Source organism: Chenopodium quinoa, unplaced genomic scaffold (assembly GCF_001683475.1).
Source record: "Chenopodium quinoa cultivar QQ74 unplaced genomic scaffold, ASM168347v1, whole genome shotgun sequence".
NCBI lineage: Eukaryota > Viridiplantae > Streptophyta > Magnoliopsida > Caryophyllales > Amaranthaceae > Chenopodium > Chenopodium quinoa.
Genome location: NW_018742616.1, coordinates 606,382 through 619,555, shown reverse-complemented (window position 1 = coordinate 619,555; position 13,174 = coordinate 606,382). Strand labels below are relative to the sequence as shown.

The following is a 13,174-nucleotide window of genomic DNA, read 5'->3' as shown; positions in this document are numbered from 1 at the left end:
ATAATGTTACATACATTTCTTGATTTGTGTTGCTCTCTTTTAAAGATATTTTTCAATAATGATGCAAATTGGTCAAAAATGAAGGTATAATAAGATCAATAAGTTCAAATAAGTATATATATTACAAATTAAATCATAAGAAGTATTAAGTTGAACATATCCAAAGATGAACAAGGCATATTCAAAGAAGATTTTTTTATTTGCATGTGTATCTATACTTGACTACTCAGTACTCCATCATCATTTGTTAAGGCCTTCATGCTTTGCATTTTGTCAATATGTAGTATATATTCACATACTTTACATCGACCTTCATTTGTACTCATAATTTGCAAGTAACAAAGTACGGAGTATATTATAATTCACACGTGGTTTTGTTACATACTGTATACATTTAGCATAAATTTTCGTAATACCTTTTCACACTCTTAAAAAAAAGCATAAGTTATTTATACAAAGAATATTAATTTTTATAAGGCAAAGAAAACCAGACTTGTAATCGGAGAATTAAATTGCGTGTATAGAGGGATAATCCATGCCATTAACCAAAGAAATGACTGAATTAGTTTAAAAAACAAAATAAAACAACACTCCATACATTTCGGCGATCAAAAACAACACTCTCTCTTTTCTCTCTCCTCCTACCTGTTAGCTGTTACAGTTCAATTCACCTCTTCAATGGAGAAATCACACAATCAACGATCATCGCCGCCGTCAAAACAACCCTTCACCACCACCACCACCACCACCTTCGCAAAAACCTCTGCATCAATGGATGCCAAGCAAATCATCGACATCTTACCTTCTTACATCTCTCTCTACAAAAACTCCTCTTCTAACCCGACCCGAAACCCAAACCCGAACCCAGAAAAATCCGCCATTTTGAAATGGTTTTCTGCTCTCTCTCCTCCCCAAAGACTGGCCCACCTCACCATTGTTGACCCCACTTTCACTCAGCTTCTTCTCCGCATGCGTTCCCACCTCTTTCTCTCTCCTCACGTGACCTTCTTCCTCCTCCCTGACCTTCCTTCAGAGGATTCTCAACCCACCATTTGTACTCGCCGATCTCGTGGGTTACTCGCTCGAGTGGCAGATTCGAATGAGTCGAGTCGTTTGCTTCGATCTTCGATTCTCCTGTTTTCCTCTTCTGAGTGTTCTGGGGTTTCTTCGGGTGCTGAAACCCTCGACACGGTGACGTTTCGTGAGGGGTTTGTTGAGGAATTTGATCAGTTTGTTCGGGTTATGGACCGGGTTTCGGACTCGGGTTTTTTAAATGGGTCGAATTCGGATTGGGTTGAGTTGGGGAATGAGTGGCCTGAGTTGGGGTGGTTGAAGGGTAAAGGGTATTATAGTCTCGAGGCGTTCGTGGCGAATCGGGTTGAGGTGGCGTTGAGGTTGGCGTGGGTGAATGGTAGTGGTGGGAAGAAGAGAGGGATGAAGTTGAAAGAGAAGGCTAACAATGCTGTTGGATTGGGGGTAAATGCGTATTGGAGGAAGAAAGGGTGTGTTGATTGGTGGGAGAAGTTGGATGATGGTATGAAAAGGAAAGTGTTTCGGATGGTTTTGGGGAAGACCGCGAAATCTATGGTATTTTCTCCAATTTCTTTGGTTTTTGATATTGTCATTTAATTTAATTTACTCCCTCTGATTCAAATTATGAGAATTGGTTTGAATTGCATTGGTTTGTGAAGTGGCATACAATGTTGTATTTGAATTGTGCAATGACCTATAATGTTATTTGTAACTGTACTATAAGAAAAACAATAATGTTGCATTGATATGGTTGAATGACTTGTATGATGGGATCTAAATCAATTGGCTAAAAACACTTGCATTTTGGATTTGAGGAAGCAAGGTTAATATTCATGGTATTTGTCGGAAAGAGTTGAGTGCATTCTAGTGTTAAACGAAGTATTAGATGGAAATGATTCGAAACTATGTTGGAATCAAGTAGTTTTAGGTTGTATAGACTGTAGATGTTTGGAAAGTGAGGAAACACAAATGCTGAATGTTGGGGAACTGTTCTTTTCTTGCATTGCTCAAAAAAGCGTATGTTTGCCTTTCTTTTACAAGCGTATGAAATAGGTGGAAATGGCTTAAGACTACACAACTAAAGGTCTTGCTACTAAAGCTTAAGTTTGTGTATTTTAACATAGATAGACAGTAAGGTGTTTCTGTAAATAAAATAAAAAATAAACATATAGTAAGATCTTTGAACTGTTTTTCTTTAGTTTCAGTTCTTTGCTAAATTGTTAACCGCCCACAAGCATGTCAAGTCTAAGGATAAATAATCTCAACCATTTGCTTTTCCTTCATCAAAAGTATTCAACATGTTCAGCCAAATTAAATATTAGGGTCCAAAACCCCAATGTAAACCTACATGTTTTTTATTTTGGTAATGTATGTGTGACTCTCTTTGTCACTATTTTGTTAGGACAAGTGAGAACTGAGAAGTATGCCTTTTTTTTTTTTTATAATAATAATTATTATTATTTTAAAACTTGGACTAGCTTTATAGGCATATCACGATTATTTTTTTAAAAGGATTTAAAGATGCTGTTGTTAGAAGGATATAGTGCTCTCTTGAAGAAACTATCTAATTTTTCTCAGAAGAGTTAGTTTTTCTTCTTTTTCATTCTCCCGGTCCTCGTTTTTTCTCCTTTTTAGACGCAGATGATGCAGCTGATGCAATGTTGCAAATCTATATGTGGGTTGCAAGGTATGACTAGTTGAGGCTATCTGGAGAATGCTCACCTCCTGGAGCATGGAGGTGGTTATTAGAACATAGGCATTGGCAATGGAAGTCTATGCAAACTCACTTATTTGTAAAACTACTTGCCTGGTTCTCAAATTTTTATGTTACAAGTATCTTGATGGTCCAATATTAAAGAAAGAAGCTTCTATCCCAATTTCCAAGATACCATAGCCATGCTTTACTAAAAAAAGCTTGGCAAGTCTGGAGGTTAAATGTCGATGACTTTTCTGCTATACGGCTTTCTTTTGAGCTTATGGTGGGGAAGAACTCAAGCTTTTCTTGTAAAGTATATAGGTACTTGGACACTTGGTATAGGGGATTTTTTGTATGAAAAATATGAAGTTGCTGCCTTGGACTTTGGCCATTGCTGAACTATAGTCTGACTTCTGACTACTCTAAGTTTTCAGACGGGTGAAATCTTAAAAGGCGCTGATGGGAGCATGGAGAACGGATTGTGGAATTTCGGTTTAGCGGAGGAGCAATCTGTGAGATACAGAGATCAAAATGCACCCACTACAGAGCATTTACAAAGACGAGCAGAATTAGGCTTGACATCTGATCTAGTTTCACCTTCTTCCAGGCCACCTACCATATTAAGGCATGTTGTGAACCGGTTGTTTGTGCTTCAGGTTATAATTGAAATGGCACTAACTTGCCCTCATGATAACTTTAATAAGGAGAAGATCTTTTTCAGCTCTTTGGAATCTGTAAATATGATTGCAGATGGCATATTGAGCAAATTGAGAGGATTACTTATGGCTGTTTCACTTGATTACATTAAATTTGAACTAATGGATGAGGAGAATCATTATATTGTGGCAAACAAATCAAAGGAGAAGCAGGGTGGAACTCAACGTAAGAAGAAGGGGAAGAATCGTAATTCTAAAAAGATTAATCCAGCTATAAGGAATTGCGATAATGCCTTTGTACTTGACAAGACTCATGAGGTATTTCTCTCTCCTTCTGTAGCTTTTGTTGCGGACCAGTTTTATAATAGAGAAAACATGATTTTGTTACTTATGAATTAAGATATTTCAAGGCAATGAATCTGGTTTGTGCATGCTTGCATCAACCTGTTGAGCAAGGTGGGGGGGTGGCGAATCTTGAGGGAGTTAGTGGATGGATAATGCCTCTATCTTTGGGGAAAGGAATAATGTTAGGTTGCACAGTGTAGTTTTTGTTTCGGTTGACTGTCTTCTTAAATGTTGAATTCTCAATTTTTTTTTTTTAATCCTTTAAGACTACTGAAGCACTGACATAAACAGGTAAAGGACCAGACGTCGGCTCCTGAGAGGTCACAAACTTCTCCCGTAAAGAAGGGAAAACAAAATAAAAAGAAGTTGCGTGGGAAGCCGGATGCTTCAAGTAAAGTCCTCAACACTTCAGCTGAAACACAGACTGCTTTCTCTTCCTGTACCACCACAGAATGTGAGAAAGAACATATCTCTACAGATAACGCTGCTGGTATGAAAAAGTTGTCAAATGACACTTCTATTAGTTGTCTGAATGGTCAGCAGAATTTAGCTCCTTGCTATGGAAAGGCTGGATGTACAGAGGTCAATCTGTGTAGCTCTGAACGAGGTGATATAACATCTTCTGTGGGAGACCAACATAGTCCCAGGATTGACTGTCACTTACTTTCGAATAAGCTGAAGAATGCTGTAGTTCCCAACATGGAAACTGATCATCATTTAGCGGAATCTGATATGAGTCCTGTTGAATTGACGACAGAGTTTCAAAGTGTTCATGAAGCTAATTCTGATGGAGACCCTGTTACAGTGGCTGCAGCAGAGTATCAGAATAATCAAATTGCTCAAAAAGACGATGATGGTCATGAGGACCATGCTTCCTGCAGCACAAATGCCATGTCATCGTGTGGAAAAACCGTGGATGATAAAAGTAAAACAAACCTGATCCGTGAACAAGATAACCAGAGTTGGTATAATGGTGAAGCTGTAATTCCTGCATATTATCCCTCATATGAATGGCCTACTGTGGCCCCTAATCGTTTGGCTGGCTTCGATTCACATCATCTTCCACCTGCTACAGACAGATTGCATTTGGAAGTTGGTCACAACTGGCAAAATCATTTTCAACATTCTTTCATACGACAGATGCATCAGACAAGTTCTAATATTGGAGGACAGATGGGTAGGATTATGCCACAACCATTACCAGCTAGTTTAGATTGGTCCCCTGTTGTACAGACTTGTAATTATGATTCTCCATTTATTTCAAGGCGTCAAACTGGAAAACAACAAAGCTTTGCTGCCCAAAGTCCCCATAAAGGTGCTTTAAGTAGTGAAGAAGAAAGAAAATACTTTGCAGATTACTTTGACTTCTCTGAACCACCTAGCGCACAAGAGTTAGCTGATGAATATGATAGCCATTGGGTATCAGAAGAAGAATATGAAGTCCATGCTGTCTCTGGCAAAGACTACAATCAGTTCTTTGGTGGCGGCGTCATGTATTGGAATCCTTCTGATTATCGGGGAGCTAGTTTCTCTCGCCCTCCTTCACTTAGTTCTGATGACAGTTCATGGGCTTGGCGTGAAGCTGACATGAATAGGACTGTTGATGACATGGTTGCATTTTCATCATCTTATAGTACAAATGGACTAAACTCCCCATCTGCTGCTCCTTTTTGCTCTCCTTTCGAGTCTTTGCCTCCAGGACATCAACCAATCGGCTATGTTAGGTCCGGGAATGAAGGGAAAATGGTTCATAGCTCTTCAACAATGACAGACTTGGAGTTGGAAGATAAAATTCCAGGATCTTTGGCCAGTATATCTGGTGATTGTGATGCCAAATCTGGAGATTCGCTTCCTTACCCAATTCTCCGGCCTATAATAATTCCAAGTATATCAAGGGAAAGGTCAAGATCCGAGTTCAAGTGTAATCGTGAATTAAGAAGTCCTCGCGTTCCTCCAAACAGGTGTGAACATCCTCGAATTAAACGCCCACCTTCACCTGTAGTGCTTTGTGTTCCACGTGCTCCCCGTCTTCCTCCACCTTCTCCTGTAGGAGACTCCAGAAAACATAGAGGCTTTCCAACTGTTAGGTCTGGTAGTTCCAGCCCGAGGCACCTGGGTGTAAGAGGATGGTTTCATGATGGGACTAACGTTGAAGAAGCTTGTGTACGTGTTGATGGTGCTGAAGTAATGTGGCCATCTTGGAAAAATAAGAACTTTGCTGCTCGGAAAATGGTTCAGCCTTTGCCGGGAGCAATACTGCAAGATCGCTTAATTGCAATCTCCCAGTTAACTCATGATCAAGAACATGTATGTGAGTTCTCTTTGTAGTTGCTTTTACTTTTTTGCTCACAATAAATCTCAGCTTGTCACCTTACTTAACTGCAGCCAGATGTTGCTCTTCCCCTGCAACCACCTGAGTTTGTAAATTGCTCAAAACAGAAGGCGTCTCTCCCGTTGATGCACAATCTTCTTCATGAAGAAATTGACTACTTTTGTAAGCAGGTAGTTTCTTGAAATCTTATTATTATTTTTTTAGTTCGGATGCAGCTTGTGTGCGTTTCTTTGTACATTGTAGTGCCTCCAAGTCTACATTCTCTTCCCTACAGCAATGCTGCATATGAATGTTTTTTCTCCTCTTGTAATGATCAAGGTTGCTACCGGGAATTTAATTAGGAGACCTTATGTTAATTGGGCGGTGAAGCGGGTGACACGTTCGCTCCAAGTTCTCTGGCCTCGTTCCAGGACCAATATATTTGGTTCCAATGCCACTGGCTTGTCCCTTCCGACAAGTGATGTGGATCTTGTGGTTTGTCTTCCTCCAGTGAGAAACTTGGTGAGTATTCTTTGTTCTTTTTTAAATTGTAATTTCTTCTTTGAAGTTTGTGCTCATTTCTGTGCTTTGGCCTAACGTGTACATTGATGCATTTCCAGGAGCCTATTAAGGAAGCTGGAATCTTAGAAGGTCGTAATAGCATAAAGGAAACATGTCTACAAGTACGGGGATAGAGTTTTTAATTTGGTGTTACTGCCATTGCTGTTATGATTCCGTTCTTCTTTTGCTACACTGGTCATTGTGGTAGAGATGTAATGAGCAAGCAGCACTAAGTCATTGATTGATTATTTTTCTAAACCATATGTCTGTCCACTGCAGTGTCTGATCTTCTTGCTTTTTTCCGAGTGTTTTGTCATATCTTGCTCCATCATATTGCTTGCAGATGAAAAAAATGGAGAATATTAGCTTCACCAAATCCATTTAATTTTCTAGACTACTCATTTAGCTTACTTCTGTAAGTTAGTACCTCCTTTCATTACTCTATGCTGCTTGTTGCTCCAGTTATTGTATTTAAACAGCTGATTCTTACTTCCTGGACATCATTTATTGGACGCATATGTAAAAATTTATGTTTATGTTAAGTTTAATGTTGTGGGCATTGAGTTAATTGATAGATGAGATACTTTGCTACTGCTGTTGGCTTACATAGAGTACCTTTCACTTTTTAGATAAGTGGCATCATACCTTCAAATGAGATTCATCTATGATTTAAGCTGCTCTCAAAGTCTAGTTATGCTCATTGATTTTCATCTGCCTGATTTTCTTCTTGATTCTTGACTTTTGTCTTCCTATCATTACTCTTTTGTTTGCTTAGTTTTCAAGTGGTTCATTGTGGACCTTTTAGAAAGCTTAATCTGACACAATGAATCTTCCAGCATGCTGCTCGATACCTGGGAAATCAGGAATGGGTAAAAGCAGATTCTTTGAAGACCGTGGAGAATACAGCGGTAACAACTCTTTTTATTATATCTCTACAAAATGAGGTTGCTCTTTCAGATTTTGATGATTCATCTTTTGCAATATATTTTTTTCCCTTTGTTGTAGATCCCCATTATCATGCTAGTAGTGGATGTTCCACATGATTTTGTTACTGCAACTGCTGCGCCTACTGTGCACATTTCCTTAAGGGGTCAAAATAAGCTGAATGATGGACGATCTGTTGATAAAAATGATAATATTGGCTCAGACAGTGCTCCTCAACCGACTCACTCAAAAGTTATCAACTGTGACAAAGATTGTATATCAGTTCGTCTAGACATTAGTTTTAAGTCACCCTCACATACAGGGCTGCAAACAACTGAATTGGTATACATTTCTACTTCGATTTTCAGTTGTTTTCTTATTATATCATCATTTTAAACCTATTGGTTCCCAGTTAAAATCTTGCAAACTGCAAGTGAATTGTTAAAATAGGTAGGCTGTTTTTGCAGTCATTTATTTGGCCATAATGATGCTAAAGTCGAGACAATAATTGCTAATTCTCTGCTGGACATATATAATGGTTAATTTGGTGCTGAAAGTAATTGCTTCAACTAATTACTTATTTGTTATTGCTAATATCTTATAATCTTATGTCGGAAAACTAATGAAAATTCTGATAGAATATAAACCAATCTTGGGACTCCAACCATCAGTTTAAGCTTTTGGTTAGTTGGTCCTTTGACAAATCCCTTTTGTTTATTTTGTGATGAAGCTATTAATGGGTTTCTGTATCAGCATTGTTTTCATGCCAAAATGTGCTATGCAGGTTAAACAGCTTACTGACCAGTTTTCTGCTGCCATTCCCCTGGCTTTGGTACTAAAGCAATTTTTAGCAGACCGTAGCCTTGATCAATCGTACTCGGGAGGCTTGAGTTCATACTGTTTGGTAAATATTTTACCTGATTGTCTATTATGCTACATTGTTACTTGTACATAATTGCTTGCCAAGTTTTGTTGTTCCTAGTTTTGTTACCCTCTTCCCTATGTGCTTCCTGATTTCATCTTGACATGGATTAGGATGAATTCTTGCTTTCAATCAATCAATCAATCAAAGCCTTAATCCCATAAATGGGCTCGGCTACATGAACCAAAATTGATTATTCCGTGTGGTCGTCCACAAAAATCTTCCTCCTCCATCCCTTACGATCCAATACCTCACCCTCATGCAAGTCCATATACTTCATATCCTTCCTAACTCCTTCCAACCAAGTCATTTTCGGTCTCCCTCTGCCTCGTTTAACCCCTCCATGGTCCCACCCTTCCACTCTTCGTACCGGTGCATCCTCGGGTCTCCGTCTTACATGCCCTAATCTTGACATGGATTAGGATGAATTCTTGCTTTAATTAATCAGAATTGAAATATGGTGATTTGTTTTGGCTAATGTTTCTACCAAATTCCTGTAGCACTTACATTTGTTGGTAAGAGTTTCGTAACCATGGGCAATGCTTAGCTATTTTGCAATCTTTTGCAGGTTTTGCTGATTACACGTTTTCTTCAGCATGAGCATCATCATTGCCGGCCTATTAACCAAGTATGAATCTTAGTGAAATTGCTGGTGCTCCATAAAGTTTGGAGACTTTATTTTTCCCTGATTAGATTTGCTGTACGGTTTATAAAATATCTAATAAAAATGATAGACTTTGAGGGAGATTTTTTCTATTTAATAATAAAAGCAGGCAGGTGTTGCATTTTGTTAATGGAGCATCTGTTAGGTATACACAGACATCTGTCACTTGTCTGGCATGTTAGATCTTTCATGTCATCTGTGTGAATGGGCCATATTGATATTATAATTGTTGGAAAAAATTAATATATCCTCAATTGTCTGCATAATTTTGCTCATAAGTATAAAAAATTTCCTAAAAGAAACTTTGCTCACAAATCATGACAATAAATGATTTATGATGTTAGGGGGCTTTGTTGTCCAGGTTAAATATCTAAGCTGGAAAAATTTTAATTATCTTGTTTATGTACACTCTTTGATTCCATGTTTGTTGAAACAGTCAAGGGAAAATGTATCTTTGACTAGTTGACTGAGACCAGTTCTAGAGGTAGAGATGGCTATAACCAAGTTATATTCCTCGGTGCTAAACTGAAGTATAATTTGGTAAAATCATCCTCAAAAAAAAGGCGAAGAGGGAGAAAGGGAAGGGTATTTTTAGATGGGTTTGGATTTGTGACATTTGCATTTGACCGAATAACTTATTCAGTTTTATTTGGGTGCATCATTTGTGAATAATATAGGCTGTCAAATAATTATCAGAAAACCTGGTATTTGGAATATGTTGTTGTGTTCCCAATTATTAGTTGAACTTGGGTTATATTCTTGATTTTATTAACAATAGAGTAAAATATTTTGCAGAACCTTGGGAGTCTTTTCATGGATTTTCTTTACTTCTTTGGGTGAGTTGAAGGATGATTAGTCATATTATGTATATATCTTTATTTCTGCTGAATTCAATGACTAAACATTAAATCTCAAAATGGTATCTGGCATTTTTCATTCTAACACCTTAATTAACTGGATGCAGGAATGTGTTTGATCCTCGACAAATGCGTGTCTCAATACAAGGGAGTGGGTTATATATAAACAGAGAAAGAGGATGCAGGTAACTGAATGACTGTTGTAGCATCAGCATACATTCTTGTTTGATTTGCTATCATGATTTTATGATTGCATGATTGTTGTCTTATCTTGATATATATCGCCTGCATGCTACTGTAGCATTGATCCAATCTACATCGATGATCCTTTGTTTCCAACAAATAACGTGGGGAAGAATTGCTTCCGGATTCATCAGTGTATCAAGGTTTGTTTGAAATAGATTTATTTATACATACTTGCATCTATTTGTTGGTCCATTTATATTGTTTGTTTTAATTTTTATTTTTTATTTTTCACTTCCTGAAATGTGTCTTGCTGAGCTGCTTACCGTAACTTTGTGGCTGGCTTTATTTTGAAAATGTTGATCAGACTAAATCTTCAATTTAATATATACAATAATCATGATCCAGCTTCAATTTATATAAGGGCTGAAGCCAGGTGATTAATAAAACTATCATCAAGTTCTATAATGTGTACGTTCTAAATGATGATGACATTTAGAATTTGTGTTTCAGTAGAGAACTATTATTATCTTTTTTACAATAAGTAGTTTTGTAACCTTGACTATTGCCATTTTGGTATCAAACAAAAATGTCTGCTTGTTTTTTTGGTTGACCCGGACTTTTGTCAACTGGATTTAGTGGCACATATCTTTGAATAGAAATACATATGCCATTTGTCTTGAGTTCTTGACAATTTTGGTATTGCTCAGGCATTTGCAGATGCTTACGCTACTTTGGAAAATGAGCTAACCTGTCTTTTAGCTGAGGGTGATGCAAACACAACACAGCAGTACCGACTGCTTCCAAAGGTCATCCCAAGTATAAGTCTTCCATAGTGGTCCATCTCATGTGTTGTGATGAGCTGATGACTGTGGTAAGTTCTTTCTTAGAATAATTATTATTTCATGATATTTTTTCCCTTAATTTTTTTTTTCATTAATAAAAGAGAGACAAACTGACAATCCCTACTTCTCCACAAGGCACCCACCTCTACTCCAATTCTATTGTTTCCCTCCAGTGCTTGGTTGAGGTGTTTTGCTTTGATAACTGGAAAGACTGATTATTGGAGTTGGCTTAACCAGGACCCAAGATGTTTCATGGCAAGGTAAGCTCACTCTCAAACAAATCAATGTTGACCAAAACAAACAAGGGTGACAAAACTAATTGGACTATATTGGCAAGCTCGTTGACACTGATGCCAATGTGACCTGAACTGGTTTAATTAAAATTGGCCAGAACCAAACTGGCACATGCTAATTTAATTGTCTGTGGGCTTATTCTATGCTCTTAGTTTCAAATGTCTTTAATATTTGATGGACACATTTAAATACTTGTAGATGCTTCATGCTTGGTCATTCATTGCACTTAGAATGGTACTGCAAAACATGGGCACATGTCCTTTATCTCTGGTATGGGCCCAAATTGTTGTATAACTCGCTGGTAAAAGTTGAATGGTTGTTGCTGACTATTTTTTGCTTATTTGGTAGATTTCAATGGTCGGAGGCTTGTTGCTTATTAAGTTGGAGTTTGTCAAGTATATGCAATGTTGAAGGTGAGATATGGATATAGGACACATAGTAAAACCATCAAAACTATCTGTTAAGGTCTGACCACTGCTTCTGATAGATTAGTGTCATTTTTCTGGATATATATAACGTCTGCTTGTTGAGTGGCTCTTGCTTTGAGCCTTGGCAATTGGCATATTCTACCTTAATTATCCTTTTTTTTTTTGCTAGCTAGTCATTTTTTTTTTTTGTTATTTTTTTGCCAGTCAGCCATGCATCTGTAGATTCATCTATGTAAACTTAACAATTTCTGCTCTGCGATTACTGACTGGTGTTTCATTATGCGGAATTACAGGTGAATATGCTGCGAGCTGATGGATGCTTCACCTGCTTGGATATATCCTTAGACCTTGTATTATGCATGGTCCTCCTGTTGTCACTTGTCAGTAGAGCTTGCAGAGCTCACCTCTGAATACAGAAAACTTAAGTTGACGAGAAGAGGTAAATCCTTAAGAAATAAGAATCTCTTTTTTCTTGCTGGGGAACTTCACATTAATTGCCTTGATGGTTTTTAATTTTTTTTTTAATTATTGCACATATTTCAGAGTGCTATGCTGTAACCACTTCTGGTCGAAGTTAACTTGAGTTAGATATCTGATTGACTTAGTTTGAGAGACGGGATACTTTCTTGGCTGTTTAAAAATAGATTTGGGTAAGGGAACAAGATCTATTGATCAAATCTCCGAACTACTTGACTTCATTCTTCACCAAATATTGTCATTTTATCGAAAAAAGAGGCCACTGAGCCACTCAAACTGATCTTTTAACCTAGAGGTGGCAATATGTTTGTTTGGGAGACCCTTATTATAGATTGCAATGAGTGGTTTTTGGAAGAGAATTGGATATACTTAAACCAATCAGAGAGTGAAGTTCATGAGTTATGCTGATGGAAAACTGCATTGATTTCATGGTGGGAATCTGTGTGGAAAAGTTTCGTATATTTATGTGATCCTTGTGGGCCATTCAGCCCCTCAATTGGTTACTGGTCGAGGGTTTGGCGTGTTCGGGATCTGTGTATGTACGGATTCTATGATCTGCCGATGAAGCTACTTGCAATGTCATCACTGACACTTAGAGAGGTGGTCTTTTCACAAGCGGCCGTCTTGACAGGTATGCTGCTAAGCTCTGCTTTTCTTATCAAGGATACAAATTCAAGATCTGATCCCTCCATTCATTCAATAAAAATTCTCTTTGAAGAACAGTTCTGTCCTTGAAATATGTGGTCATGAATCATGATAAAGTGAAGATGATAGTGCATTGTCCTCGTAAAGTCGTAAAGAAAAAGTCGAGAATTTTAGCAAAATTTTATAGTCATACTGATTTATGAAGCCATTATTGTAAACCTTACTGCTCTTTTGTGTATTCTTACAGTTTTTAAACTGAAACTTAATCCTCAATCGAATTTTGTATTCAGTCGTATTGAAAATATAAAGAGTAGGTTAATTTTTATTTTTTTTA

The 13,174-nt window shown here is 37.6% G+C and overlaps 1 protein-coding gene across 4 annotated transcripts; it reads left to right on the top strand.

Annotated features, from left to right (window-relative positions):
* The first annotated feature begins 362 nt into the window (after positions 1–362).
* Positions 363–13,174, top strand: LOC110721453. Of its 4 annotated transcripts, none has more exons than XM_021900603.1 (19): positions 363–1,587; positions 3,163–3,702; positions 4,021–6,036; positions 6,115–6,231; positions 6,380–6,562; positions 6,661–6,723; positions 7,438–7,509; positions 7,607–7,867; positions 8,310–8,429; positions 9,016–9,075; positions 9,907–9,947; positions 10,076–10,153; positions 10,270–10,354; positions 10,862–11,025; positions 11,132–11,256; positions 11,639–11,703; positions 12,012–12,157; positions 12,262–12,826; positions 12,919–13,174. In XM_021900603.1, the coding sequence occupies exons 1-14, from the start codon at positions 679–681 to the stop codon at positions 10,985–10,987; spliced, it is 4,671 nt and encodes a 1,556-aa protein (XP_021756295.1). In that variant the 5' UTR covers positions 363–678; the 3' UTR covers positions 10,988–11,025; positions 11,132–11,256; positions 11,639–11,703; positions 12,012–12,157; positions 12,262–12,826; positions 12,919–13,174. The 4 variants fall into 4 exon arrangements, with proteins under 4 accessions (XP_021756295.1, XP_021756294.1, XP_021756293.1 ...); XM_021900602.1 differs by adding an exon at positions 11,489–11,560 and having other exon boundaries at positions 12,262–13,174; XM_021900601.1 differs by having other exon boundaries at positions 12,262–13,174.

Excerpts from the sequence above, each read along its gene's own strand:
- LOC110721453 (XM_021900604.1), top strand. The coding sequence starts at position 679 with ATGGAGAAATCACACAATCAACGATCATCGCCGCCGTCAAAACAACCC. Across the intron at positions 7,868-8,309 it reads GGCTGCAAACAACTGAATTG|GTTAAACAGCTTACTGACCA; the intron begins GTATACATTTCT and ends TGTGCTATGCAG. Across the intron at positions 8,430-9,015 it reads GCTTGAGTTCATACTGTTTG|GTTTTGCTGATTACACGTTT; the intron begins GTAAATATTTTA and ends AATCTTTTGCAG.